This window comes from Jaculus jaculus, chromosome 14 (genome assembly GCF_020740685.1).
Source record: "Jaculus jaculus isolate mJacJac1 chromosome 14, mJacJac1.mat.Y.cur, whole genome shotgun sequence".
In the NCBI taxonomy this organism is placed as follows: domain Eukaryota; kingdom Metazoa; phylum Chordata; class Mammalia; order Rodentia; family Dipodidae; genus Jaculus; species Jaculus jaculus.
In genome coordinates, this window is record NC_059115.1 from 55,940,462 (window position 1) to 55,967,665 (window position 27,204).

The 27,204-nt window shown below is 42.0% G+C and overlaps 1 protein-coding gene across 3 annotated transcripts in view; it reads right to left on the minus strand.

Annotated features, from left to right (window-relative positions):
• Nucleotides 1-540: 540 nt before the first annotated feature.
• Arhgef28 (Rho guanine nucleotide exchange factor 28) overlaps nucleotides 541-27,204 on the minus strand; it is a 361,317-nt gene continuing 334,653 nt past the window's right edge. For all 3 annotated transcript variants that reach the window (XM_045133599.1, XM_045133602.1, XM_004651536.2), the window contains one exon: nucleotides 541-1,647. In XM_045133599.1, the coding sequence (XP_044989534.1) occupies nucleotides 1,484-1,647 (164 nt within the window). In that variant the 3' untranslated portion in view covers nucleotides 541-1,483. The remainder of the gene's footprint in view (nucleotides 1,648-27,204) is intronic.

Here is a 27,204-nt window from a genome sequence, read left to right on the forward strand (position 1 = left end):
TGTTCAAGGGATATAGGATGGTAGAATTGACTTTGTTAGAGCAAGAAAGCTTTTTCTTTCTAGGTGTCTTTAGGAGCAGATATGTAAAAATAAAACTTAAAAAGGAGTGAGACATGTCACTTATCATTAGGAGTTTACCTCGATAATAAAATGATGGAGTAGATCTCAACAAGTTATCACTATCCAGGGTAAAGCTTGAATCTCTTGATTTTTTAACATACTTTAGAAAAGGAGACACAAGAAGTCAAAAAAGAACACCCTCCTTCATGAAGAGTTTCTTTAGAAACTTAAGGTTCGACTTGACCAAATAAGGACACAATGTCCAGATACTACTTAGAACTTTAAGTAGGATACGTAAATTGGGATCTGAGTGAATTCTTTTCCCCACCCATCACATTTCTCTCCTGTTCATGGTTGTACTTCTGGATAAACTTAATAATCCTCTTTTATTTTCACTCCCCATAAGGAGAGCTTTATGTGTGTGAAATGTGTGTTTTGCTATGGTCCTTTGCTTAATATTACAATTACAGGGTAAAATCGTGAGGTAAAAGATATTTATTGACACTGACCAAAAACATATACAGATATTTCTGAAGAACAAGATGAGAACGTTTCCAGGTTTATTTTCTCACAGGGATCCATGTTATTCTGAAAGTCAGAAGTGCTACTTGTCCTTTGTAGAGAAGCTCATCCAGGCAGAAAGCTTCACCAAGAAAAGAGCAGTTTTGTCTTTAAAGAACTGTAGGGCGGCTGGCCTCCTTCCCAATCGGTTGGTAGTCCCCGGCCTCTACGCCGTCTTGCTGGGGGCTCTGGGCTGACAGATATTGCTGAACAGGGACTTGAAACCCACCAGCACTAGAGCCATAGTGCCCTGGGTATGACCAGACTGTGCCCCTGATCGAGTGGCTGCTGGATCCGAACTGATGTCTAAGCAGGACTCATTGGCTAAAGGATGACTGTGACAGATTTCCAACTTTGGTGTGTACCAAAGAGAAGTCAGCCCAGGAAAGCAGCTGAGAAAGGCATCTCCCACACCCTGCTCTGCCTTTTGGGTTTGAACGGCCACTCTCTATAAGCATTGGCTCTGACAGTGAACGTTCACCCTTTGTAAATAATCATCCTCCAGATCCAAATTGCTTCACCTTGATCTTAAAAGGCATTTCAAAGTCCTGATGATTGGGAACAAAATACAATATTGAATTTTAAAGTCAAAACACCTTTGAATAGACTTCAGCTAATTCAAGTTAGTTGCTCCCCCAGAAACCTGAAAGTAAGTGTGATAAGTTAAGAGATTATATAAACAGGGCTGTTTTCAATAATTTAATTACTAGGCTCATGCCAAAAAAAAATGAACTTGCATGAAATATTAAATATTCTTAAAGCAATTTGGGCACAGACAACCACACACACAAGGAATTGGGGGAGGGGTTCTCCCAAAAGTGCCAGTGTTCTTGTTTGTCTGGAAGAAATCATGACAACATGATCAGAGGTAAACAATGTTCTCTTCAGCTCCGTCTCCAGCATCCCCGTCGGGTCTGGCCGCTGTCTGTAGATTTAGTTTTGCCTCTACCGTGAATGTCTGTGGCTGGGGGTGGTGAGGATTTGAGTCCTGAGGGAATGGGGACTTGGTCTGGGAGCCATCCAAATCTGCAACAGAAAGGCACCACGGGTTACATGAGCATCAACTTGGGACCCAAAGGAGAGATGACATTGTGTCTCAGAAATCAGGAAAAGTAGTAGCCAATATGGTCAGACATGGAGAAACTGTCCAACCCCAGGGAGAAAGGAACACAAGGATGTGACATCAGTATTCCATCGTGGGCACAAATGCCACCTGTGTCGAAAAATCCGATTTGCAAATCACTCTTAGGGAAATGTCAACTTGCCTAAAGACTGGCCACTTTTCCCAACTGTTATAACAACACTGCTACTAGAGAAGGAGATACTCATTGATTTTCTGGAACCTTCCAGGCCTTGGAGATGCAGACACAGTCCTGCTAGGTGTCATAAACCATGTGTACATTTGCTCATCACCTTCTCTCAGGGCATCATAAGTAAAAAAATAATAATGATAACTTTAAGACAACTTATCTGGGGGCCTTGCTGGTATAGGGAGGAGTAGAGAGAGAGAAGTTGAGGAATGAAGGGGACCCTCAGGCTCCTCTGTTGTGCAAGCCCACTCACACCACACAAAGGACTTAGCAAGATCAGTCAGGTTTCCAGAGAACATCCCACCAGTAGCAACTGTCACTGGCCTTGGGTTTTTTTTTTTTCCTTGGTTGCCTAGCAACAGCAGAACATGGTCTTCTCTCCCCTATTTTGATAAATTTTGATAAATTTTTATTGTGGTTTAAAGGGAGATGGAGGTACGCTGTGATTTGAAGAAAGACGCTTCCTAAACATCATTTTCATTCTAGTTCTTACAATTACCAACCTCCCGAGGTGCAGCCATATGGCCCAATCACAGATAACCAGTTTCTTGGGAACTCAAATCACACCAGGATGGGGGTTCAGGTGGGGAGGTGGGGTTGAGGGCGGGTCACCCTGAAGATCATCTGCTTCATTTTCAATCATTAACAAGCCATTTTCATCCTTGTCATATTTTACCCCAGACCTCTACTAATGTGGATGAATATCAAACCTGCTGCTGTCATTGTTTTTTTTTTTTTTTTTTAAAAAAGGTGGTTTCTAATTCTTACTCTCAGACGGGGGTCTCCGGTTGCTGGAGAAGGTAGTAAGCAAAGCTTGACAGAAATTAAGGGCACAATGTCTCAACAAGGCTCCATCTTTAAAGAAATGGTGGCTTTTGCTACCCATCATGTCATCCTTTTAAAAATATTATTTTATTTTACTTTTTATTTATTTGCAAGGAAGGAGGGAGAGAGAGAAAAAGAGAAAGAGAGAGAGAATGAGCACACCGGGTCCTCTTGACATTGCAAAAGAACTCCAGACCACGTGCCACTTTGTGCATCTGGCTTTACATGGGTACTGGGGAATTGAACCCGGGCCATCAGATTTTGCAAGCAAGTACATTTAACCACTGAGCCATCCCTCCAGCCCCCCAACCCATCATGTCCTCCTTTATTCTGATATAAAGTAAAACTAACTAATAAGGATGGGGCCACAGGAAGTAGACACAGGTTCCCCAGAGGAGCAATGACCAAAGTTTAACTGTGTCCCTGAGGTTTAGGAGGAGCCAGGTAGAGGGAGTGAAAAGGGATTGGGGACATGAGGGACACTCCACAACTTGCTCAAAGGCACAGGCCAACCTTGACTCTAGGTGACCACAGAGTACAAAGAAAAACTCACATCTTGCTTTCAAGTCTTGCCCTTTGAACCCTGGGAACTCATTAACAGTGGAAAGTGTGACCACTGGAGATGGCTCGAAGTCCTGTCGCCTACCAGCACCTTCGCCCCCCAACAGGCATGAGAACTGTGCTACTGCCAACTCTTTAGATGTCAAAATGTTGTAACCCACAATTTACAGGTGGGAAACTGAGGCTCATTCCAGTTAGGCTCTGCCCAGCATTATGGATCTAGGAAACATCCCAGACCTCAACTCAGGGGAGCGCGGCTGTGTGAAGACTCCTCACTCCTCAGGCTCATGGTTTGATTGTGTCCTGGCTTGGCAGGCTGGGAATGGCTTGTCTCTCTTTTACAGGTTAAAAGACCCATGCTGTTTCATTCTCTCCCCTCCCCATATAATACATTTTTCAAGGTCACTTACCAAAAAGAAAAAAAAAAGGCACACTGAAATATACTGATGTGCTGAGCCTCCCCAGACCAATACATCAGTAACTACAGAACCAGCAACTTCCCCCATTTAATCAGGAAAACAAAAACCTCATGCTTTGCATGAAACCACTTTACCTTGAAAGAAAAACAGTCCTAGTGAACAGGACTGATGGTTAATGTGACACAATTTTAAAAAAAAAACAAAATCTCGGGTTGGAGAGATGGCTTAGGGTTAAAGTGTCTGCCTGCAAAACCAAAGGACCCAGGTTCAATTCCCCAGGACCCATGTAAACCAGCTGCACAAGGTGGCGCATGCATCTGGAGTTCGTTTGCAGTGAAGGCCCTGGCGTGCCATTCTCCCTCTCTCTATCTGCCTCTTGCTCTGTCTTTCTTGCTCTCAAATAAATAAAATATATTTTTTGAAATCTCAAAATTCCATTGAGTAAACACTGGCAGATTGAACAGGTCACTTAAGCCACACTACAGTTCTGTTCTCTTGCCAATGACGGGTCCAGTCAGGGCACAAGAACTACTGTATTGCCAATGAAGGAGTCATCCACCGAGTGAGGCAGCCGAGATGATCGCTGACAAATCTGATCATGTTGGGGACATGGCAAGACCTCAATCCATGCAAAGTTCCTTGCTGCGGGTGGGGGGGGGGGGCGCAGGGAGGAACGGTCCCAAAATGCTCATAAGTCTGAGAATCTGAAAAGCCCCCTAATTGCTTTGAGGAGCCTGGTTCCGACAGGAGCCAAAAGGCCAAAAGCATATCAGAAAGAATTCTTTTACCTTGAAGATAGAGAACTAAGAATGAACTGTGGAGTTGGGGGTGGGGGGAGAATGTCCCATGTATGTGTGTATGTATGAGTGTATTTATGCACATATGTGAGCGCACACATTTATAGGGGAGTAGGGGACTAGTGAGCCCATTTTCAGATAAGAATAAAAATGTAAGCGAACAATATTCCTCTGAGATCTTGTTGAGCCCTCAGGTGACTGGCCTACACTAATTCCAGATGGATAACTGGTCGTGATGGGTTATGTGTCACCTGGAGGGGAACTCAATTTCCTTCTCCGTGTTCCTTCTGTGTTTCTACCTGAACTATGGGCCCAAGGTCAAGAGTCTCGCTTTGAAATGACAAACTGTTCTGCGGCTCTTCCTTTTCTCACTCCGAGAGGAGAACTCCAGCAGCCAATTGCATAGTTCTAAAAGCCAGCCACCTTTTCCCACACTTCTGACCCCCGAGAATAGGACTACCATATAGAACTCTAAAATGGAGTTCATTTGTTCAAATTATATCTAATTGATTTCTGAAAGCAGGGTTCTTGAGGAGTAAAATGAATTATCTGATTTCATTTGTAATTAAAATCTCTGTTACCTGACGGAGGTAAAATCTATTAATAGAATCAGTCTTTGGTCAACTGAAAGACTGTTATAATGAAATGAAATTTCAAGCTGTAAAGAACCAATACTTATTCCCTTGAAGACTGAACGCAGTGAGCATTATTAAGCTTAAAGTAAGGACAAATAAGCTAAAACATGTAAAAAATGAAAGACTGGATGAGGTAAGTGGACAAGAAGTAGAATCTTGGGCTGGAGAGATGCCTTAGTGGTTAAGCGCTTGCCTGTGAAGCCTAAGGACCCTGGTTCGAGGCTCGGTTCCCCAGATCCCACGTTAGCCAGATGCACAAGGGGGCGCACGCGTCTGGAGTTCGTTTGCAGAGGCTGGAAGCCCTGGCGCGCCCATTCTCTCTCTCCCTCTATCTGTCTTTCTCTCTGTGTCTGTCGCTCCCAAATAAATAAATAAACAAAAAATATTGAAAAAAAAAAGAAGTAGAATCTTGATTCAGGGCTTTTTCTGCTACATAATTGAGCTTCTAATCACATACTAAAATGTTAGTCTCCACAAAAATCTCCCATAATCACATTAAGAGGACTACTGTGGGGCCTAAGTTAGGCTCCTAGTGCCATTTTAAAAATTATAGTTCTTCACAGTTTGGCTAGTTCTACTATTTTTGTTTCTTGTGGACATCTCCTGGCCATTAGCTTTGATCTGCAACCTGCTTGCTGACATCAGAATTAATCATTTTCACACATTTTTCTGCTTACCCAAAACTAGAATTTCTAACATTCAAGACAATTAGCTTTCCTTTGCTTCACTATTATTATGTGTTAACTATTTGATTTCTTTATTTATTTGAGAGGGGGAGGCAAGAGAGAGTGAGGGAGGAAGAGGCAGATAGACACAGAGAGAATGGGTGCACCAGGGCCTCCAGCCACTGCAAATAAACCCCAGACACATGCATCCCCTTGTGCATCTTCATGTGGGTACTGGGGGATTGAACCTGAGTCCTTAGGCTTCACAGGCAAGTACCTTAACCACTAAGCCATCTCTCCAGCCCACTATTATTATTTTTGAGACAAATGGACATTTGGCTATCTTTAAGAACCGACTACAAACTGTGAAAAACATAACCATGCTATATTTTGGTTTTACAAAGGAACTCCTAAATTGTGAAGCCAATGAAATCCTCTACATTCACAAAGTAAAATGTAACCTTGGAGCGGGGCTTTCCCCCTCTCTGGGCTTCAATTCATGAAGGAATGACTGGGCCAAAATCATGAAGGCTCCATAAACTTCTGATAGTGGGCATGTATTTTTCCATTCATGTTTGGGATCAGTGGTCTCATAACATTGCATAGGTGCAAGATCAACAACAACCAAAATACATTTTCCCACTACTTTGTACTCAGGAAATGCAATCAAAATTCATTACCTTAAGCTTCATTTAAAATAAGGCTTTTAAGATAGTTGTCACTTTTTCTACTCTATCTTCAGTTTTTCCATCAGCATGTGTTTGAGAGGAGCCCACGCACTACCCTCAACGGACGGGAAAGCCAAAAAGTGAATTGAAAATAATATCCACACTCACATCTACACATGATCTCCCCTCCTGGGAACAGCAAACTTAAGAGTAACTTGGCAAGAAGAGCAGGTTTGTGACCATAGAAAAGATTTATCTAGAATTTTTGAAGATGTAATTGATATATTCTTTGCCATTTTCTGGGTTTTTAAAAAAATATTTATTTGCAGGTGTGTGCATGGGGAGAGGCAGGATTTCTTGCCAGTGCAAATGAATGCCTGTGTGGTTTTACATGGGCAGCTGGGGAAACTCTGAAACTCTGAAACTCTGCTGGCAGACTTTGCAAGTAAACACTTTAAACCACTGAGCCATCTCCCCAGCCCCTGTTGTTTTTGTTATGTTTTGTTTCTACATGAAATCTCATGTGCTCCAGGCTAGCCTCAAACTCACTATGTAGCTGAGGATGGTCCTGAACTTGCTAATGCTCCTGCCTCCACTTCCAGAGTGCTGAGATCACAAGTACTGCACCCCCCCCCCCACTGAACTTATCTTCACTCTGTATTTCTGAGTTTTTTCAATTTAAACATAAAATTTTTTATTTTAATTATTTTGTTTTTATGATACAGATTAACCCACGCTGGACTTGAACTTGAGATCTTCCTAAGTACTGAAATCTACCTCCCAAGTCCTGGAATTATCACATCCAGCTAGGACAACGTTTTACACCATGATCATTTTTAAATAAAAGTTTTATTTAAGATTTGAAACACTTTTTTATCATAAACATCAACTACCAAGGTCTGAATTGAGCTCAACAGTGTACCATAATGTACCAATAGTCAAGGACCCAGAAGGCCAGGGTTGCACAAAGCATGTTTAGTCTGTTGAAGTCACTGATGACGCATTGTTTAGCCTTTCCCATGCCTTATCCACGGAGCAGAGCTTCATGTTTGCTGATCCTTGGTTCTGCTTGTTTACTTTTAAAAAGCACTGTGACTTGCATAGCTTACTACCATATCCCTTGTGCGTGTCCGTAAACTCAAAATTCACACTTTCTTTGAATAACTTCTCCTCCAAAAAAATAAATGATTTTTATCATTAATGTTCCAACTCGGCAAAATAAGATGTATTTCCTAGTTTGTGACTGATTCATACTTACACTCTGAAACATTGAAAAAATCATTTCCTCATGGCATTACTGGCAATCACTATTTTTTCTCAGGAGCATTAATGCACAACATTTTCCCTCTAATGGAAAACATTTTTTTGTACAGAGCTTGAGGTATCTTCAGAGCAAAGGAAAATTGGTCTCTGTCCCTAATTTTGCTCAACTTAATTTTCCATAGTGAGCCACAAACAGGATGTGAGCCTCTGGCATTAAAAAAAAAAAAAAAAAAAAAAAACAATCTGGAGTTGATATCTGAAGCAAGCAATCTAAATTAGTGTTATGATTCCTCTTTCTAGCCCTTGTGAACCAATACTGTACCTGAGACAAAATAACTCAAGTGTGCTTTGGAAAAAAGAGTGTGTGTGGGGGGGGGAGTGTACATGCATATTTCTATGTATAAAAGTAAATTGTGAGCCAGGCATGGTGGCACATGCCTTTAATCCCAGCACTTGGGAGGCAGAGGTAGGAGGATTGCAATGATTTCGAGGCCACTCTCCATAGTGAATTCCAGGTCAACCTGGGCTAGAGTAAGCCCTACCTCAAAAAAAAAAAAAAAAAAAGAAGTAAATTGTGGGATGGAGAGATAGCTTAGCAGTTAAGTCACTTGTCTGCGAAGCCTAAGGACCCATGTTCAACTCCTCAGATCCCACGTAAGCCAGACACACAAAGTGATGCTTGGCGTAAGCATCTGGAGTTTAATTACAGTGGCTGGAGGCCCTGGTGCACCAAATCTCTCCCTCTCTCTCTCATAAAAAACATAAGTTGTGAGGCAATTTTTGTAAACATTGCGACTGTGAAAGCTGGGTTTTATTTCCTTAGGAGTAACTGATGTATTTGGAATGGTCTAAAATGGATATGGAAGAAGTCCTAGGAAGAGTCAAAGAAATGGACACCATCAATCCAATGAAATAAGCTTATAAAAGACATGGTTCAGCACAGTAATCTGCTCTCAGAATGGTGATATCCTGTCGCATTCATCTTTCTCCAAAAAAAAAAAAAAAAAATCTTGCTGCCAGTAAATGGGTATGACCCAGTAAGCCCCACACCAAGTCTTCCTTGCCTTGTCCCTGAGGAGCATCTCAGAGTGTTGTGTGTCTAAATAAGATATGAATAGGTATCACGATGAAAGGAAACGGCGGTCTGATACTTTGATGAAATTCTGGGCTAAGTCAAGTTCCGTAATGGACAGGCTGCATAGAACTAGGACAGACTGACTCATGCATATTACAAATCCCCTAGGGGCCAGTGGGCCTGGGCATGTGACTCAATTGGTAGGGTGCTCACCTCCCATGCGTGAAGCCCTGGGTTCAATCCCCAGCACCTCATAAAACAGTTGCAGGGCACGTGCCAGCACTTAGGAGAATCAGAAGTTTAGGTCACCGTGGGCTGACAATTCGAAATCTATTCTAGACAAGTTAGGAACAAGATGCCTGAATATATCCAAGGACAGAAGATTAAAGGGGGTGAGGTGCTGGGCGTGGTGGCGCAAACCTTTAGTCCCAGCACTCAGGAGGCTGAGGTAGGAGGATCGCCGAGAGTTCGAGGTCACCCTGAGACTACCTGGTAAACTCCAGGTCAGCCTGAGCTGGGCTAGAGCAAGACCCGACCTTGAAAAACCACAAACCAAAACAACCAAAACAAAACAGAAAAGTAGGTTAGGCTTCAAAATCGAGAAGCTCAATTCTTCCTTTCTTTTCTTTTCTTTGTTCTTTTTTTATGAGGTAGGGTCTCACCCTAGCCCAGGCTGACCTGGAATTCACTATGGAGTCTCAGGGTGGCCTCGAACTCATGGCGATCCTCCTACCTCTGCCTCCCGAGTGCTGGGATTAAAGGCGTGCGCCACCGCACCTGACATGATTTTTTTTTTCGGGGGGGGGGGGAACAGCATGATTTTTTAACTATCAATTGTGAATACTGCTTTAGGTAAAATAACATTGTGGCGGTGTCAAAAATAGAATTCTTATCTTTTCAAGAAAGATATTGAAATATTTTGTGGTGAAATGATAGACCGTCTTAGATTTGCTTTAATACAATGCTGTAGACAACAGCAGAGGAGAGCTGCAAAGACCGCAGGTCAGTAGCTGTTAAAACTGTGACGAGCAGTCATCAAATGACTTCTGCAGATGTTTGAAAATTTCCGAGATAACTTCTTCAAGTCAATAGCCTTTCATATATTTGGACTATAATATTATAAAAGGTTCCCTGTTATTCCAACTGTGTAGTTTCACTATGTCTGATATAAATGGAACACTGTGGAAGTGAGTTAGAGGCGTCCTCTGGACGTAAGCATGTTTATATCAATTTTAATGCAGCTAAATGACAAGTCCTTGGCACGTTCATGAATAGGCTTCTATCTTTTTATAGAGACATACAAGTTGCCTGTAAGATGCATAAGATTCATTTGGGTTTATAGCTACCCATAAAAAGTGATACTTTTCATGAAACAGTCTTTGCTCTTGTGGAGAAAATGCCGTATCGTCAGTAAGATATAATTCAGAGAGTATACCATTTTATATCCAGGGTGAATTTGCTTTTAGCAATGAATTGATAGTTATTTAAGAATCTGATTTAGGGCTGGAAAGATGGCTTAGCAGTTAAGGCACTTGCCTGTGAAACCTAAGGATCCAGGTTCCATTCCCCAGTACCAATGTGAAGGCAGTTGTACAAGGTGGCGCACACATCTGGAGTACATTTGCAGTGCCTACATGCCCTGGCATGCCAATTCTCTTTCTCTCTCTCAAATAAACAAATAAAACCTTTTTCAAAGGAGAACTTGATTTATATTTATTTAAAGCCAAAATCAACATTGAAGATACAAGAAACATATAGATAGATAGATAGATAGATAGATAGATAGATAGATAGATAGATAGATAGATAGACCGATTGATCAACAACATCAAAGTATATTTCACAACACATTAACAGTAGATATCAATATATAATATCAAATGAATGAATGAAATAGAGAATATCTGATTCAAAAAAATGTATCTAGGGGCTGGGGAGATGACTCAGCAGTTAAAGGTACTTGCTTACAAACCTTGCTAACCCAGGTTTATTACCCCAGTACCCATGTAAAGACAGATGCACAAGGTGGTGCCTGCATCTGGAATTCGTTTGCAGTGGCAGAGGCCCTGGTGTGCCTATTCTCTATCTGCCTCTCTCTCTCAACATAAATAAAATAAAATATTAAAAATGGTTTTAAGAAAATCACATTCATTGTGATCCTCTGAACAGAATCAAAGAGGAGGGCTGGAGAGATGGCTTAGTGGTTAAGCGCTTGCCTGTGAAGCCTAAGGACCCCGGTTCGAGGCTCGGTTCCCCAGGTCCCACGTTAGCCAGATGCACAAGGGGGCACACGCGTCTGGAGTTCGTTTGCAGAGGCTGGAAGCCCTGGCGCGCCCATTCTCTCTCTCTTTCTCTCTATCTGCCTCTTTCTCTGTCTGTGTGTTGCTCTCAAATAAACAACAACAACAAAAAATTGATTAAAAAAAAAAGAGGAGACATGGGAAAGGTCGAGTAGGCACTACTGGCCTTCTTTTTCAGGTCTCCAGTATTAGCAGATCTAGGATAATAATCATAATATCTGAATAAACTATTCATTGGTAAACTTGAGCACCTGAAGCTCACGACAGCCCCTCCACTTCCCCCACCACAACACTCATGTCAGAGCAGAACACACACTCATACGTTTGCTGACATTACAGGTTGCCCTATGCCTAAGATAGGTTACAAATTGTTAGTAATTCCTGGCCTATCAAGCTTTCCTAACCATGGGAAATATATATGTCAAAAAGGGAGAGAATTGATACTATGAGAACTTGAACGCTTAACTTACAATGATATCAAACTTCAATACTTTAACAAACTTGGGTGGGTTATTATTTCTAAAATAACACTTAAGCCACTTCTCAAAATGGATCAAAATAGATGGCTATAAAAATTCTTTTCTTAGGGAGGTTTTTGATTACCCTTTCAATCTCTGTGGTTGTGATAGGTTTGTTAGGAGATACATTTGCTCTGAGTTTAGCTTTTTAGCTTTGGTAGGTGGTATGTGTCCAGGAATTCATCCATTTCCTCCATATTATCCAATTTTGTGGAGTAGAGGTTTTTGAAGTAAGTCCTGATGATTCTCCCAAGTTCACTTATGCCTGTTCTGATCTCTCCTTTTTCACTTCTAGTTTTGTTAATTTGAAGCATCTTTTTTTTTCACTTGATCAAATTGGCCAGGGGTTTATCAATCTTGATTATTTTTTTCAAATAACCAACTCTTTGCTTCATCAACTTTCTTAATTGTTTTCTTAAGTTTCCAATTCATTAATTTCTGCTTAGTTATTTCTTTCTGTCTGGAGCTTTGTGGATTGGATTCTTCTTGTTTTACCAATGCTTTTAGGTGGATGGTTAGGTTATTGATTTGAGACCTCTCTGTAAAATTTTGTGTGTGTGAGTGTGTGTGTGTGTGTGTGTGTGTGTGTGTGTGTGAGAGAGAGAGAGAGAGAGAGAGAGAGAGAGAGAGAGGACAACTTTGAAGGGTCTATACTCCACCTGTGTTGAGTCTCTTGCCACTGCAAGTGAACTGTACATGAGCTACTCTGAATGTGCATTTATGTAGATGTTGAGGAATCAAGCCCAGGCTGGCAGGCTTTGCAAGCAAGCCCCTTTCACTACTAAACCAGCTCCCTAGCCCCACCAAATTGTGTAAGTGAACTATTTCTCAGGTTTCTTAGCAAGCTACCTTTTATATTTTCATAATTTTAGCCCAAAAACATTCAACGTTTACATTTATTTTTGAAGGTATTTCAAGATGGTCTATCCATAAACGTAAGTAGCCAGGCTTATGGAAATCTGTAAGTGACAAAAATAACATACCACATTGGGTACTCTTTCAGTGCCAGACACTATGCAATGTACTATGCACATGTTTTTCATTCGATCCAACCGCCACCATCCAAAATGGGAAGTATAGCATGGACCATGGAAGAGGGAGTCCAAAAGTAAACACAGAAGCTAATCTAACTTGGGAAATCAGAGCACAACTCAAGAACACAGAGAGATGAAGAAAGCTTCCAAAAACCATAGCTACTACCTTCAAAGAAATATTGAAGAGACATTCCGGCCATAGCAAGAGACTTATAAAGCGGGAATGATAAGGGAATTGAGGGAAGACCCTTGGAAAGTAAAAATGATACAACTGAATTAAAAAAAAAAAATCAGTGGTGGGCTGGAGAGATGGCTCAGCAGTTAAAGGTCCTTGTTTGCAACGTCTGATGGCCAGGGTTCAATTGCCCAGTCCCCACGTAAAGCCAGATGCACTAAGTGGTGATAAGTCTGAGTTCACTGACTGAGGCAGGAGTCCCTGGAGTGGCCATGTTCGCTTTCTTCCTCTCTTTCTCCCTGTCTGTCTCAGAGGTAGGAGGATTGCCGGGAGTTCAAGGCCACCCTGAGAATACAGACTTAATTCCAGGTCAGCCTGAGCTAGAGTGAGACCCTACCTTGAAAAACCAAAATAATAATAATAAAAATAATATATGAATAGTGGGTCTGGGGAAGTATCTCTGTGAATAAAATATTCACTGTTCCATCCTGAATACCCAAGTTTGATCCTCAGACCCTATGTAAAAAGCCAGAAGCCATGGGGGGGGGGGAGGTTATAATCCCAGCACATTGATCACAAGTTGGGAGAGGGGACAGGAGGATATCCCAGAAGTTCCTGGTGAGTGTAGCAAAAAAAAACAAGAACATAGTGAGATCAAAAGGAACCCTGCCTCAAATGAGATAGATGGTGAGGACAGACTGGCAAGTTGTCCTCTGATCTTCACACACACGTTATGGCATGTGTCCATCCAAACACACACAAACACACACACACACACACACACACACACACACACACACACACACACCCTAATAGCACTGTATCTCATGGAAATCCAACAAGAATGACTGGAGAGAATAAACTGCCATTTCATATATATTATGGTAACAAAAGTTCAGTAACCTAACCACACTAAGTGCAAGGGAACATCTGAGGAGACAAGAATAATATCAGTAGTACCCTTACACCGTGGAGACACTTTAGGAAGAAGTCAGTCTTATCTGGCAAAGCTGAGGGCGTCCTTACCACTGCTCTGCGTGTTATTTACTGCTCTAAATAAATATTCGTGTGCTCACCGGAACACACTGAATGAATGTTTACCGCGTGTGAGTCGTAAAATGAAAACCTGGGAACTAGCCCCACTTCATCATTAGCAAGATAATAAATTTCTTTATTTCGCATCTCCCGGTGAGATACCAGAGGCATTCAGATAGAGTAATATAATATGCAGCACTAGTAAGACAATTATGCCTGTTGAGTTTAAAAAGTGAGTTGTAAAAAGATACAAATATAAATTACTACATAAAGGGGTACTTAATAACCATTATAAGAGATCATTAACTACTGTAAGTAACCATTACTTTGGTGGTCATTTATGTAAAACAAAAAAAAAATCTGACTGATATACTGTTTATGGATAGATTCATTCACATATGTAGCAATATCATAAAACCATACTATGAAAGGTGCATTGGTTAACTATGAATAGAATAATGGGCTGGAGAGATGGCTTAGCAGTTAAGACACTTGCCTACAAAACCTAAGGACCCATGTTTGGCTTTCCAGATCCCACAAAAGCCAGATGTACAAAGGTGAGGGAAGTGCAGGGCTGCACATGCCCACTAGGTGGGGCAAGCATCCGGTGCTTCATTCAGTGGCTGAGGCCCTAGCATACCAATTCTCTCTCTCTCTTTCTCTCTCTCTGTCTCTATCTCAAATAAAAAATAAATAAAAATAAAAGGAATGAATAGGATAAGAAAGAAAGGATAATAGGAGAGACTGGGCACATCAGCTATATATCATTCCTTAAAAAGAGAAAAAACAGGCTGGGAAGATGGCTCAGTGGTTAAAGGTGCATGCTTGCAAGCCTTCGGACCCACGTGAACCCTGACCGAGAGTGGTACATGCTTCTGTGATCCCAATGTGCCTAGGCAACAGGAGGCAGAGTCAGGAGAATCTGGAAGCCCATAGACCTACCAAGCTACAAAATAACAAAAACAACAGAGACCCTGCCTCAGAAGAAGGGAAAAAGAGAAAATTGACAGTCAAGGTTATCCTCTGTTCTGAACATGCACAACCATACACACAGACACAGGGACACCCCCGCCACACACACACACACACACACAGAGACTCACAAAAAATACAAAAAGGGGTCATATAAAGAAGCAAGGACAACTTACTAAGAGTGTGTGGAGGGCTGGAGAGATTGCTTAGTGGTTAAGGTGCTTGCCTGAAAAACCTAAGGACGCAAGTTCAAATCCCCAGAACCAACAAGGTGGCACATGTGTCTGGTATTTGTTTGTAGTGGCTAGAGGCCGTGGCATGCCCATTCGCTGTCCTCTGTCTTGTCTGTCTCTCCCCATCCCCTCTCACTCAAACAAATAAATAAAAATACTTTTTTTTATAAAAGAGTGTGTAGAGAGCTGGAGAGATGGCTTATCAGTTAAGGCGTTCGCCTGCAAAGCCAAAGGACCTTGGTGCAATTCCCCCAGGACCCACCTAAGCCAGATGCCCATGGTGGCACATGCATCTGGAGTTCATTTGTGGTGGCTAGAGGCCCTGGCACACCCATTCTCTCTCCCTGCCTCTTTCTCTCTGACTCTCTCAAATAAATAAGTAAATTTTTAAAAATCTTTATTAAAGCCGGGCATGGTGGTGCACGCCTTTAATCCCAGCACTGGGGAGGCAGAGGTAGGAGGATCACAGTGAGTTCGAGGCCACCCTGAGATTACATAGTGAATTCCAGGTCAGCCTCAGCGAGCTACAGTGAGACCCTACCTCAAAAAACAAAAACAAAAGCAAAAAAATCTTTATTTAAAAAAAAAAGTGTGAAGAATGCGATGGCATGTGACCCCAAGGACAGGTAGTGCCACCCCGATGCTGAGCCCTTAAGCATACAGACCATGAGCTCCTCAGTGCAGCAACAGAAGAGCAGGCTCTCTGGGAACTGGCAGCAATGTGGTGCTACCCACCCCACGCCCAGAGTCATGCCTGTCACTTTGTTGAGAGAAGAAACTGATTCATTTCTCTGCGGGCTGAAAGAGGCAGGAAATCGACCTAGGAATCTGAATGCTGCATTTACTGCTTACGGGTTCAGTAGAGGGAAAACAGCTGCTCTAATTCTTCAGGTTTCAAGACGGCAGTCTTTTTCTTTAAACCAGAAGGCAGAAAGCATTTAATTCAGACACACCCAAGCTAATTAGTTCTACTTGCTTCTTGGCCATTATGTGATTACCAGGCTTTTAAAAAAATGGCACCCAATTCTTCCTTATAAAGGCCTACAAGTGAGCTTTTTAAAAAAAAATTTCCCCTGTCTTGATCAACTACAAAATTATGAAATGTTAAAGAATTTGCAGGCCCATTCTCTTTGGAGACGTTGGCATTTATAGCTTACGAAGCAACATGGCTGTCTTTCTTTTTAAAAAAAAATGAAAAACATTAATTTTGTAACTCTCATTTGTTGGGAATGACATTTGCTAAGAAACCAGATCCTGGAATATCTTTTCCAATTACAGCCTTGAGTTTATGTCACTCAAAAAAGCTTGTAATTTTTAAAGTATCACATAATAAATAGGAACTATGTTTGGTTCAAAGATTTCACACTGTTAGATAGTCTTTTAAATTTATTATCAGAATAGAAATCACTGTATTACATTTCTGGACATTAAAAACAATTTTAGAAATTCTACAATTACAAAAGCAGTTTATCAGAAAAAGACAAAACTAGCATTGGGGACTATTGAAACAACAATGCAAAGGGAACATAAACCAGGTGCTGAGATGCACACCTGTAACCCAGTACTCAAGAGGCAGAAGGATGACAGAAAGTTCTAGAACAGCCTGTCCTACATAGCGAGTTATAGCCATCCAGGGCTACATACCAAGACCCCGTTTCAAAAGACAGAGACATATTCTATTTTTTAAAGGGCTGGAGAGATGGCTCAGCCATTAAGGCCCTTGACTACAAAGCCTAACAATCTGGGTTCAATTCCCCAGTGCCTGCGCAAAGCCAGATGCACAAAATGGCACATGCATCTGGAATCTATTTGCAGGGGATGGAGTCCCTGGTATGCCCAATTCTCTCTGTCTCTCTTCTCTCTGCTTGCAAATAAATAAATAACATTTTAAAAAATAAAATAAGAAAACAGTGGCAGAGGGGGAGGGAAGGAGGCAAAGAGAGAAAAAGGGACAGAGAAGAGAGCGACAAAGAGAGAGAAGCACACAAACTTCAAGATACATTGTTGTTCTCCTTGGAGCCATCTTCCCCTAAAGGAAATGATTTTAAATTGTCTTGTGAATACAGAATGAAAATGGAGCTATAAAGCTATTAGCATTGTGTTTCCTGACTTGTGACTAATAGCGGTGTCTAAACAGAGCTAGCTAATTTCCCTTTAAATATCCAGGTGACACAAATTTAAGTTTGTGTAATAACTTCTTCTTTGCACACAGCTCTCTTTCTTTTATAAACAACTCTTCTCAAGGAAGAATACCAATGTGACCTGAATCATTTAACTTCTCCCTTAGGGAACCAAAGCTCCTAGCAAACTGCCCAGGGCCACTGAGCGTGCGGCCCTGACATAGCCCATTACCCTTGCAGGGCAGGAAAATGTTAGTGATCACTACTGACAGGTGGATCTGACATCCAAGACCATCACAGACAGGGAGGGCTTCCAGCTGTGGTGGCTAAGACATGTTTCAGGGAAGAGAAAGCATTGAATCAAACCTTGAAGGCTCACCAGGACGTCCATAGCTTCATGTCTTCCAGCAGAGTATGCTACCAATCGCAAAGGGGAGAAAATGCTAGATGTCATCAGGATGCCCAGTTTGAATGAAACTGGCATTTTTGTATTTTTTCCAGATGAACCGAGGAGGAAGGGGAGAGTCTGGAATGGCAATACTGTGTCTTAACTTTAAGAGGCTTTACTAAGCAACCAAGCCTCTCCTAAGCCGCCCCACCATATCAGCATGTATCACTGGTTTTCCTGCACGCACTGCCCTGAAACAAGACGGGTTGGCCCAAGAGCAGGGTGAGAAGGGAAGTGTGTATTCCCATTCTTTGTCTATTTACAATGAACTCACATCTGGTCAATAAAATTCCCTCCTCCTTAATGGCTAACATGTTCATATTTGGTCAGAGGGTATTTTGGAATGAAAACTCACATGAGCTTCTCATTCATTCATTCTTAAATATATTCCTCATGTGTGCCTGCATGGACTGGGATAGGCGATCAGGAGACTCACCAGTCCATCAAACCATTCCATAGTCCCTTAAAAGTTAAACAGGCATCTATCCTGGTAGAAATTCTACTCTTAACGTATTTATCCATGAGATGTGCAAACATAATTCTCAAGACACCTTGCACACGAATTCTCATTGCAGCTTTATTCCTAATAGCTAAGAGCTAGAAACAGGCCAGGTGTCCATCAACAGAAGGAAGAAGGAGACACATCACAAACAGAAGACTGTAAAGGAATAGCAAGAAGCCAGCTGGGGCCATGCAGCGACGTGAGGAACATGCTCAGTGAGCACAAAAAAGTATCCTTCAGGGCTGGAGGGATGACTTAGCGGTTAAGGCATTTGCCTGCAAAGCCAAAGGACCCAGGTTTGATTCCTCAGAACCCATGTTAGCCAGATGCACAAGGGGGCGCATGTGTCTGGAGTTTGTTTGCAGCGGCTGGAGGCCCTGGCATGTGCCCATTCTCTCCTCTCTCTCTCCCTCTTTCTCTGTCAAATAAATAAAAAGAAATTTTGGGAAAAATGAGTATCCTTTAGTTACAAAAGGAGGCAGTTTAAAAGAAAGGCAAAACTAGGATTTTGAACCCTGAAATGCCCATCAAAAGAGAACACAAGCCAGGTGTTGTGATGCACAGCCGTAGCCCAGTGCTCAGGAAGCAGGAGGATGACAATCATTCCACTACACGTTAGGAAAGCAAGATTAGCCCATGGTGATGAAAGGCACAGGAGTGTTTGCTGCTGGGCTCATGGGAAAGGAGAAGAAGGGGGGCTTTCTGGATTGATAGTAATGTTTTGTGCCTTGATATATTTTTTTTCTAGACTATGCAGTAGACTTAGTGGCTAAGCATTTTACTGTATGTAACTCCATTTGTAAATTCTACCTGGAACCAGAAGATAAGCTGTCTAACGCACTGTAATGTCGACCCTAGAGGGAATATAGGGAAAACCCCTGTGGAAGGTAGTGGAAAGGTCGTCCAGCTCCTACAGAGCCATGCAGGCGAGGATACTAAGCCTGGCGAAGTGGGTCTGGGGAAGGCTCTGAAAGAAAATGACTTAGAGCTGGTCCTGACAGGAACAGAGGTGACCAAGTTTGGAGGGTAGGTGGATGAATGGATATTCTCAGCACAGAATTGATGAGCCACAGGCACAGGCCTTCCAGGCAACTGAAAGAATATACCAGAGCTGGACCATAAGGCCAAGGGAACGGAATAGTAAGAGATGTGGCTGACAGACTAGAGGACAGATCCTGCCTACGGGCCCAGGCATGGGCTTCCCTCAGGGATGACCAAATTCCAGCACATAGAAGGCTTAAACAAATCCATGAAGGCTGACCCACAAAAATCCTAAGAGGACCGGACACCAATCCTTGTCCACAGGCTCCACTGCTCGCCTGGGGGCTAAACAAGGCTCTATCTGAACTTGGTTGTATTGGATGTGGGTTTCAAAATGCAACCCATGTGGTAACTCATGCTGGGATGTGTCACTCGGATTTCAACTGTTCCCAAGGGAGAAAAAAAAAAAAATGTATTTGAAGGGTGTGCCACATGCAACGAGTTGATTTCAACATCCAGTGACATCAGTTTTTTCCAAAGTATGTCTCAAAAAAAAAGTAATCCTGTAAGATGCTGGGCCAGGAAGGAACATTCTGTGGTCATATCACTTTGGGGAGTGCCAATTTGGAGGGTCACAGAACATCTAAGCACAATGGAAGTGTACAGATGTTGTGCAGTCCCCTCACCAACATTTCCCAGTATTACCTCGACATGGAAACTTAAAAAAAAAAAAAAAATCATGTAATACCTAATCAGAGCCAGTCAAGTTGTGGAACATTTTTTTGATAAGTGATGACTTCGATACTACCCAAATGAAGCATAACAAGTCTTTCCAGTCTCCAGAAAGACCATTTTGGAAGCAGGCCAGTAGCTCAAATGACCAACTGCACTTCCTAACAATTGAGCCTTCTCTCAGTACAAGAAGGAAAAAGACCAGTGAGGTCTATTAAATATTCACTGAATTCTAAGAACTGTACATGCATTGCTTTATGGGATCTTCATACCACCCACACACACACACAAAAAAAAAAGATATAATCAGGAGTGCAAGGAAACGGAGACACATCAAGCGACTTCAAACAGTGGCTGAAATTTCATCCATAATAAGTGACTGAGCTGGAGTCTGAAGGCAAGCGTAGTTCTAGGCCCTCTTCTCTTCATCACTACATCAGTCCACCATCTCCATCGTCCAATACGAATTCATGCATTCAAGTCCTGCACGTAAGGTTCACTACGTTCAAACACTGTTTCTGGGGCCATGCAAGTTTAAGAACCTGGGTTTGGATCCCCAGCACCCAAGTAAGTGCTAGGTAGGCATGATGACCCATCCGTAATTCCAGTGCCTGGGAGGCAGACACCCGAGTTCCCCCAAGCAAGCCGGCTTGTGAAACTAGCCAAATCACTGAGCCATGAGTTCAAGTGAGAGACCCCGTTCCGATGCTATATGGTAGAAAGAAGTTAAGGAGGACATCCAGTGTCCATCTCTGGTCTTCACGTGCATGCGCACACATACATGCATACCAGCACATACACATATGCACACACATGTAAACCACACACAGACACACATACAAAAAAAGTTTTGGGTTTATTTTCGCTTTAGCTTGATTACAAGTGTTGGTGGCAGCATTCTTTATTTCCTCATCTTTGAGTGGGGGGGCAAAATCATATAACCTTGCTTTTTTCTACGGAGCATGTCTAATGTGATTATGTTATGTGCCATTCTGGTAAAAAAAAAAAAAAAAATGAGCAGAAACCTTAGCAGATATCTTCTGCGTCACTGTTGATGCAGTTGTTTAATCAAGACCTCTATTAAATATTGTTGGGGGCTGGAGAGATGGCTTAGTGGTTAAGCACATGCCTGTGAAGCCTAAGGACCCCAGTTCAATGTTTCGAGGCTCCATTCCCCAGGACCCACGTTAGCCAGATGCACAAGGGGGCATACGCATCGGGAGTTCGTTTGCAGTGCCTAGAGGCCCTGGCGCGCCCATTCTCTCTCTCTATCTGCCTCCCTCTCTCTCTCTCTCTCTCTCTCTCTCTCTCTCTCTCTCTCTCTCTGTCACTCTCAAATAAATAAATATGAACAAAAATTTTTAAAAATATATATATATATTGTTGGAAATTTCTTGAGCTATACACCCTCATAGGTAGCCAATCATTCTAAAAAACAAAACCTGAGAATACTCACCAGAAGTACTCTAAAACTTCTTGGGAAAATGTGTTAACTCAAGAACTACCTTGACTTACGAAAAGAATTTAATTGTGTGCCTATCCTACCAGCAGGAAGGAGAAAATTACTGAGTCTTTTGAGTAGTAAGCAAGAGACTAAATATGACAAATATATTGATCATGTCTACATATATACATGTGTACATCTATCACCCAACACACATAAAGAAGACATATTTTAAACTGGGCGTGGTGGCTTTAATCCCAGCACTCGGGAGGCAGAGATAGGAGAACTGCCATGAGTTCGAGGCCACCCTGAGACTACATAGTGAATTCCAGGTCAGCCTCAGCTAGAGTGAGACCTTGCCTCAACCCTCCCCTCTGAAAAAAAGAAGAAATATTTTAATTTATTGGCAGTCACATTTGAAGGAAAAAAAAAAAAAAAACAACTTCTGTATATGACCAGAAATCATGGAAACTATTACAATGAATAGCTTGTATACATCGGATATTTTTACTGTGACTTTCCCAACACTCTGCTCCCTGCTCCAAGGGTGATTTCAGCTTTTCCTTCTATCTTCACTCAGGTAACCCAGGTTAGTGCACAGTTTACTGCCCCAGCCAGCTCAGGGCACAAAGATCTCACAAAGACAGAGGTTGGATCTGAGTTTTCACAAAGCCTTACCTCAGACCACTTGTTCAGCATAAAACAGCTCAGTGAAAATAACAACCACACAGGTATCTGAATGGACTGCCCCACAAGAACGCTACAGCCCCCCCCCCCCACACACATCCTCCTTAAAGGATGATCCCAGTCTCCTTTCAAGGTGGCCATGGTTTCAGTCCACAGACCCCAGGGAGATGGCACCAGGCAACTGCACTTTCTCACAGCAAAGCCTGCATGCAGAACGCAGCCTCGTTACCACATGCTGGCTAACAGACCATCACATTTTGGATAAAATGATCATTATGCTTTTTCTCCCCTCTCCAATCTACAAGTTGATGACAAGTACTTTGCATATGCAAAACTTCTTGAGTGTATTTCAGGGCTCACACTAAACAGAAGCATCAAGAATCTAAAAATATAGACGAGCTCCATTTGTGATTGTCACGCCAATCTGGACCAAGGAACACAAAGTCCAAAGTAAGTACAACATTTGGGTAGGAATAAACCCATCCAGAGCCAGAAAGTTAACTTACTCAGTGGAAGTAAAACAATTGAAAACCTTTAGCTTCTTTTCTTAAAAAAATATATTTAATTTATTTGAGAAATAAAGAGAGGCAGGAGTGGGTGGGGGAGGGAGGTAGAGAATAGGCATGCCAAGAACTCAAACCACTGCAAAGGAACTCCAGACACATGGGCCACCTTGTGCTTCTGGCTTATGTAAGTACTGGGGAACCGAACCTGGGTTCTTAGGCTTTGCAGGCAAGTGTCTTGGCCACTAAGTCATCACTCCAGCCCACCTTTAGCTTATAAGAGGTTTCAATTTTATCAGATAAAATGTATACTTGATTTCCACTTAAGAGAACATTCTCCAAACTGAAACATAAAAATGAATAAAAACAGCTGGGCATGGTGGCGCACGCCTTTAATCCCAGCACTCGGGAGGCAGAGGTAGGAGGATCACTGTGAGTTCGAGGCCACCCTGAGACTCCATAGTGAATTCCAGGTGGGCCTGGGCTACAGTGAGACCCTACCTCAAAAAAAAACAAAAAAAAAAAACAAACAAACAAAAAAAAAAGGAATAAAAACAGCAACATAGTACACAGACATCCCAGGATTTAGGCTCATCGAATTTTAATACTAAATAGCTTAGATTACTATGATAAAATGGGAGGAAAGTCCATTAATGATAAATAGCTAACTGCAAGAACACGTGTGAAATGCCACAAACACAAGCTGAAGGTCCGAACACATAGATTCCGAAGCGTTTGGCAAAGCTAAGTATGTGAAGTGTCCCCGACTTCTAATGCCACACCTTCTGCCACCGACCTCCAGCAAACATCAGTGTACTCCTGGGATGGAAACACACCTCCTTTCTGAATCATCCCTACCAAGGATCCTCAAAGTACAGCCTTGTGTAGTTGAGCATGATTGCCCTGAATTCAAAGAAAGAAAAAAAGAAAGAAAAAAAAAATCATAGCCTTCCTTTAGTAGTACTCCAGGAGAATCAAGAATTCCTCCTCTCTAAATGATCAATGTCTTTCTTAGACATAGATCCCCAGACCAAGGACCCAGGAGTGGGAACTTCAAGACTCGAATCCACAACAGGGTGAGTTCACAAGGCTTCCAAAAACACACGAGAAAATGACATAAAACCAGCTCACGACGTGGGGCTTTGCCTGAAGTCTTTAGCATGCAATACCCGTTCTTTGTTTCTGGAGGATTTATGAGACCCACGGAGGGCAATGCCCTTATTGCAGCATTACCACATTGTGCATGATTAATTGACGGCAAATCACTGCACAGGGTGCCAAGATCACTGGTAGGAAGCAGGTCATTAAATAAAATTAAAACTCTGCCAATGCTATGCTTGTAAATGCTTCTTCCAAAGCCTTGTAGCGCCATTGCTGAGGGCGAAAAATGGCCTCAGTTCACCAGGGAACCAGAACCTACTGCACTTCTGCTGGAAAATCCATAAAGTCTATATTTAATGCAAGCATCCTTAATAAAACATTATGTTTTAGGAAGAGAGACCTATAGTGTTTTGAACTATGCACAGAAGGCTATGGAAAAATATCACCATGAAATAATTGCATTTTGAACTGCCTTGCTGTGAAATTGTGCAGAGAAGGTCTCAGTGTCCTACATAATGTGGAACTTTGGATATCTGTATTTTCCTTCAGGTAAATCTTCCAACCAAACATTAGCATTTCAAATTAAATTGATTGTTATTTATTTATTTATTTATTTTGGCTTTCCACAGTGGGATCTCACACTAGCCCACGCTGACCTGAAATTCACTATGTAGTCTGAGGCTGACCTTGAACTCACTGAACCCCTGCCTCCCAAGCACTGGGATTAAAGAAGTGTGCCACCATGTCTGGCTTAAATTGAATTTTTCAAAACTGAATTAAGGGCTGGAGAGATGTCTCAGTGGTTAAGGAGTCTACCTGCAAAGCCTAATGACCCAGGTTCAATTCCCCAGTGCCCACATAAAGCCAGATGCACAAGGTCGTACATACATGTGGAGTTTGCAGCAGCTGGAGGCCCTGGCATGCCTAGTGTGTCCCTCCCCCTCTCTCTCTCTCTCTCTCTCTCTCTCTCTCTCTCTCTCTCTCTCTCTCTCTCTTTCTCTCTCTGTATGTGTTTTCAAATAAATAAATAAAAATATTTTTAATTGAATTAACATCCTGTACAAAAAACAAAAGGATGAACACTTGGTCCCATTATCCAAAGAAACTTAACAGTGATTTATCGTAGCAAATTAACATCTGTCCAGATGAAGACGAACGCCCAGGCATATTTACTGCCTGGTGAGAACCACCCTCCTCCTGAGGCAGCTGAGTCTGGGAAGAGACCGACTAGAAACGCAAATGTGATTCAGCCCAGCAGTCAGTCGGGTGTAGAACAAGGGAGTATTTCTAAAGATGTCACTTCACTTACTTTGCAGATTGCTGTAATAAACAGGTGGCATTTCAGGTAATATTTTAAGGCTCGAATAGAAGTGACAGGAAAGTTGGTTCACATTTGAGCAATGTATTTAACAAAACAGATACTAATTGTTCTGCCTGGGGAGATACACTGGACTGTGAAGTAGGATTTACAGGAAAGAAAAAAAAAAAAGGGTTTTGAGGAAGTGTATCACTGATGATGAACTTGTCACCCATGCTTAATTTACTGGCATTCAAGATGCTTTATGTTAAAAAAAAAAAAAAAACAAAAAACATGCTCCAATGAACAAATAAGCTGGCGAATTGTCATTGATACAACAATGACATGAGCATTGTTTGTGCGTCTGCTGCCTGAAAAGACAGCAATGAGTTCCTTTCCACAAGGTTCGACGGACTTAAAGCATTTTATGGAAAACACATTTTCCCTTGTTTTCATTTGCCACACATGGCCATATGGGAGCTCTATGTACAATGTTCTAAACGAAACAAATGACTAATAAGAGTGGTGTGCTCTCTGGAGTTCTGGAATGCTCATACCAAATGGACACACAGTGCTGGCGTCAGTAAACAAGGGCAGACATGAATTTGGGAAGATCGAGTTGAATGAAGCTGCCTTATTTGAAAAAATAAAAAAAAAAAAAATGAGGAGAAAGAAAAAAATGTTTGGACCTCAAGTCCTTCATCCATTTCATAAATATTTATTAGATAAGCATTATACGCTAAACTTTGTCCTTGGTGCCTGTGACGGAGCAATTAACGAAGGAGGAGCGTGGCTCACTCTCTAGTGGGGCAGGCAGACATCGCATAAATTATTGCACATCTAATTAATTCAAATTGTAAGGGCTAATAGGAGTCGCTTCCTGGCGCTTCTGAAGCTTGATTTTTATCAGCTTCTCCAGGACTAACAAGGACAAATTGTTTCAGGTTTGATTAGAACTCAAGAAATTAAAGCCAGACACAAGCCAGAATTGAATTTCTAAATTTCAGAGGGAGAAATGATTTACACTGGGATACTCCTGTCGGCTATGTTTGCCATTTTCTTTCTGGTGGGCGGGCCTACTCAGAGAACCAATGTGTGATTAGATATGTTTTTTTTTTTTCTGCAGGTATATTTATATGTATTTGTTCAGACTTATGATCAGAATGGCCTACATCTGGGTGCTCCCATATGCTTCTGAAATTGAGGGTGACTGGTAGAACCTGATCTACCATCAGGAGGAACAAAATGAAGAAAAACGCTGTGCTTTGGGAGCTCCTCTTGGGGACAGTTCTGGCCATACGCTAAATCCCCTCATTTACAACATTTCTTTAAAAAACCCATTTTTAGCTACTGACTCTCTAATGCCTTTTAGGAGGCACATTCACGTTATTAGCAGGCTATCTCTAAATCACAATTACAATGAGCTATTTCCAGAAAGTAGGAAGGAAGCTGATGAATGTCGTATCCTTTGTCCATGATAAATCCTAAGAACACTTTGTACAACTGGGGAAGCAAAGACTTTGGAATTGCACAGCAGTAGGAGCTAGATTCAGGGTTTGTTTCTATTGAAAGAAAACAAAAATGAGTAGGTAATCTACATTGAAAAGCAGAGATCGTAACCATGATACCACAAGACAGCAAGTGCAATTGTGAATTCAAATGTGCTTTTTGAATGGCATGAGGTGCCAGGTAATGACATTTTAAATTCATCTAAATGTCAATTAATTTGGATCAACAATCCAAAGCCAAGAAGAATATAATCTTCCTCATCCTTCAACTTGGGCCAAGGGTGGTAGAGGGAGGTGGAAACCAACTTCTGGAGTAGGCAAACTACAGACACCTGTTTTAATAAGGAAAGCCTTCTTGGAACACAGGCAGCATGATCTCCATACGTTGTCTATGGCTACATTAAGAATATATTGCCAGGAGTGGTGGCACACGCCTTTAATCCCAGCACTCGGGAGGCAGAGGTAGGAGGATTGCTGTGAGTTCGAGGCCACCCTGAGACTCCGTAGTGAATTCCAGGTCAGCCTGGGCTAGAGTGAGACCCTACCTCGAAAAAACAAAAAAAAAAAAGAAAAAAGAATATAGTAATAGCACAGGCTAGCCTCAACAAAGCTCCCATGATTCACCTGGATGAAATATCTGTGACCTACTAAGAAAAGACACAGCTACCTCCTAACTGAGGTGGCCATATTCTTCTTAGGCAAACACGGAACACTCCTAAGCCGAAAAACACTCCACCTGTTGAGACACCCTAACGATAGAACACTGGGGATTTGC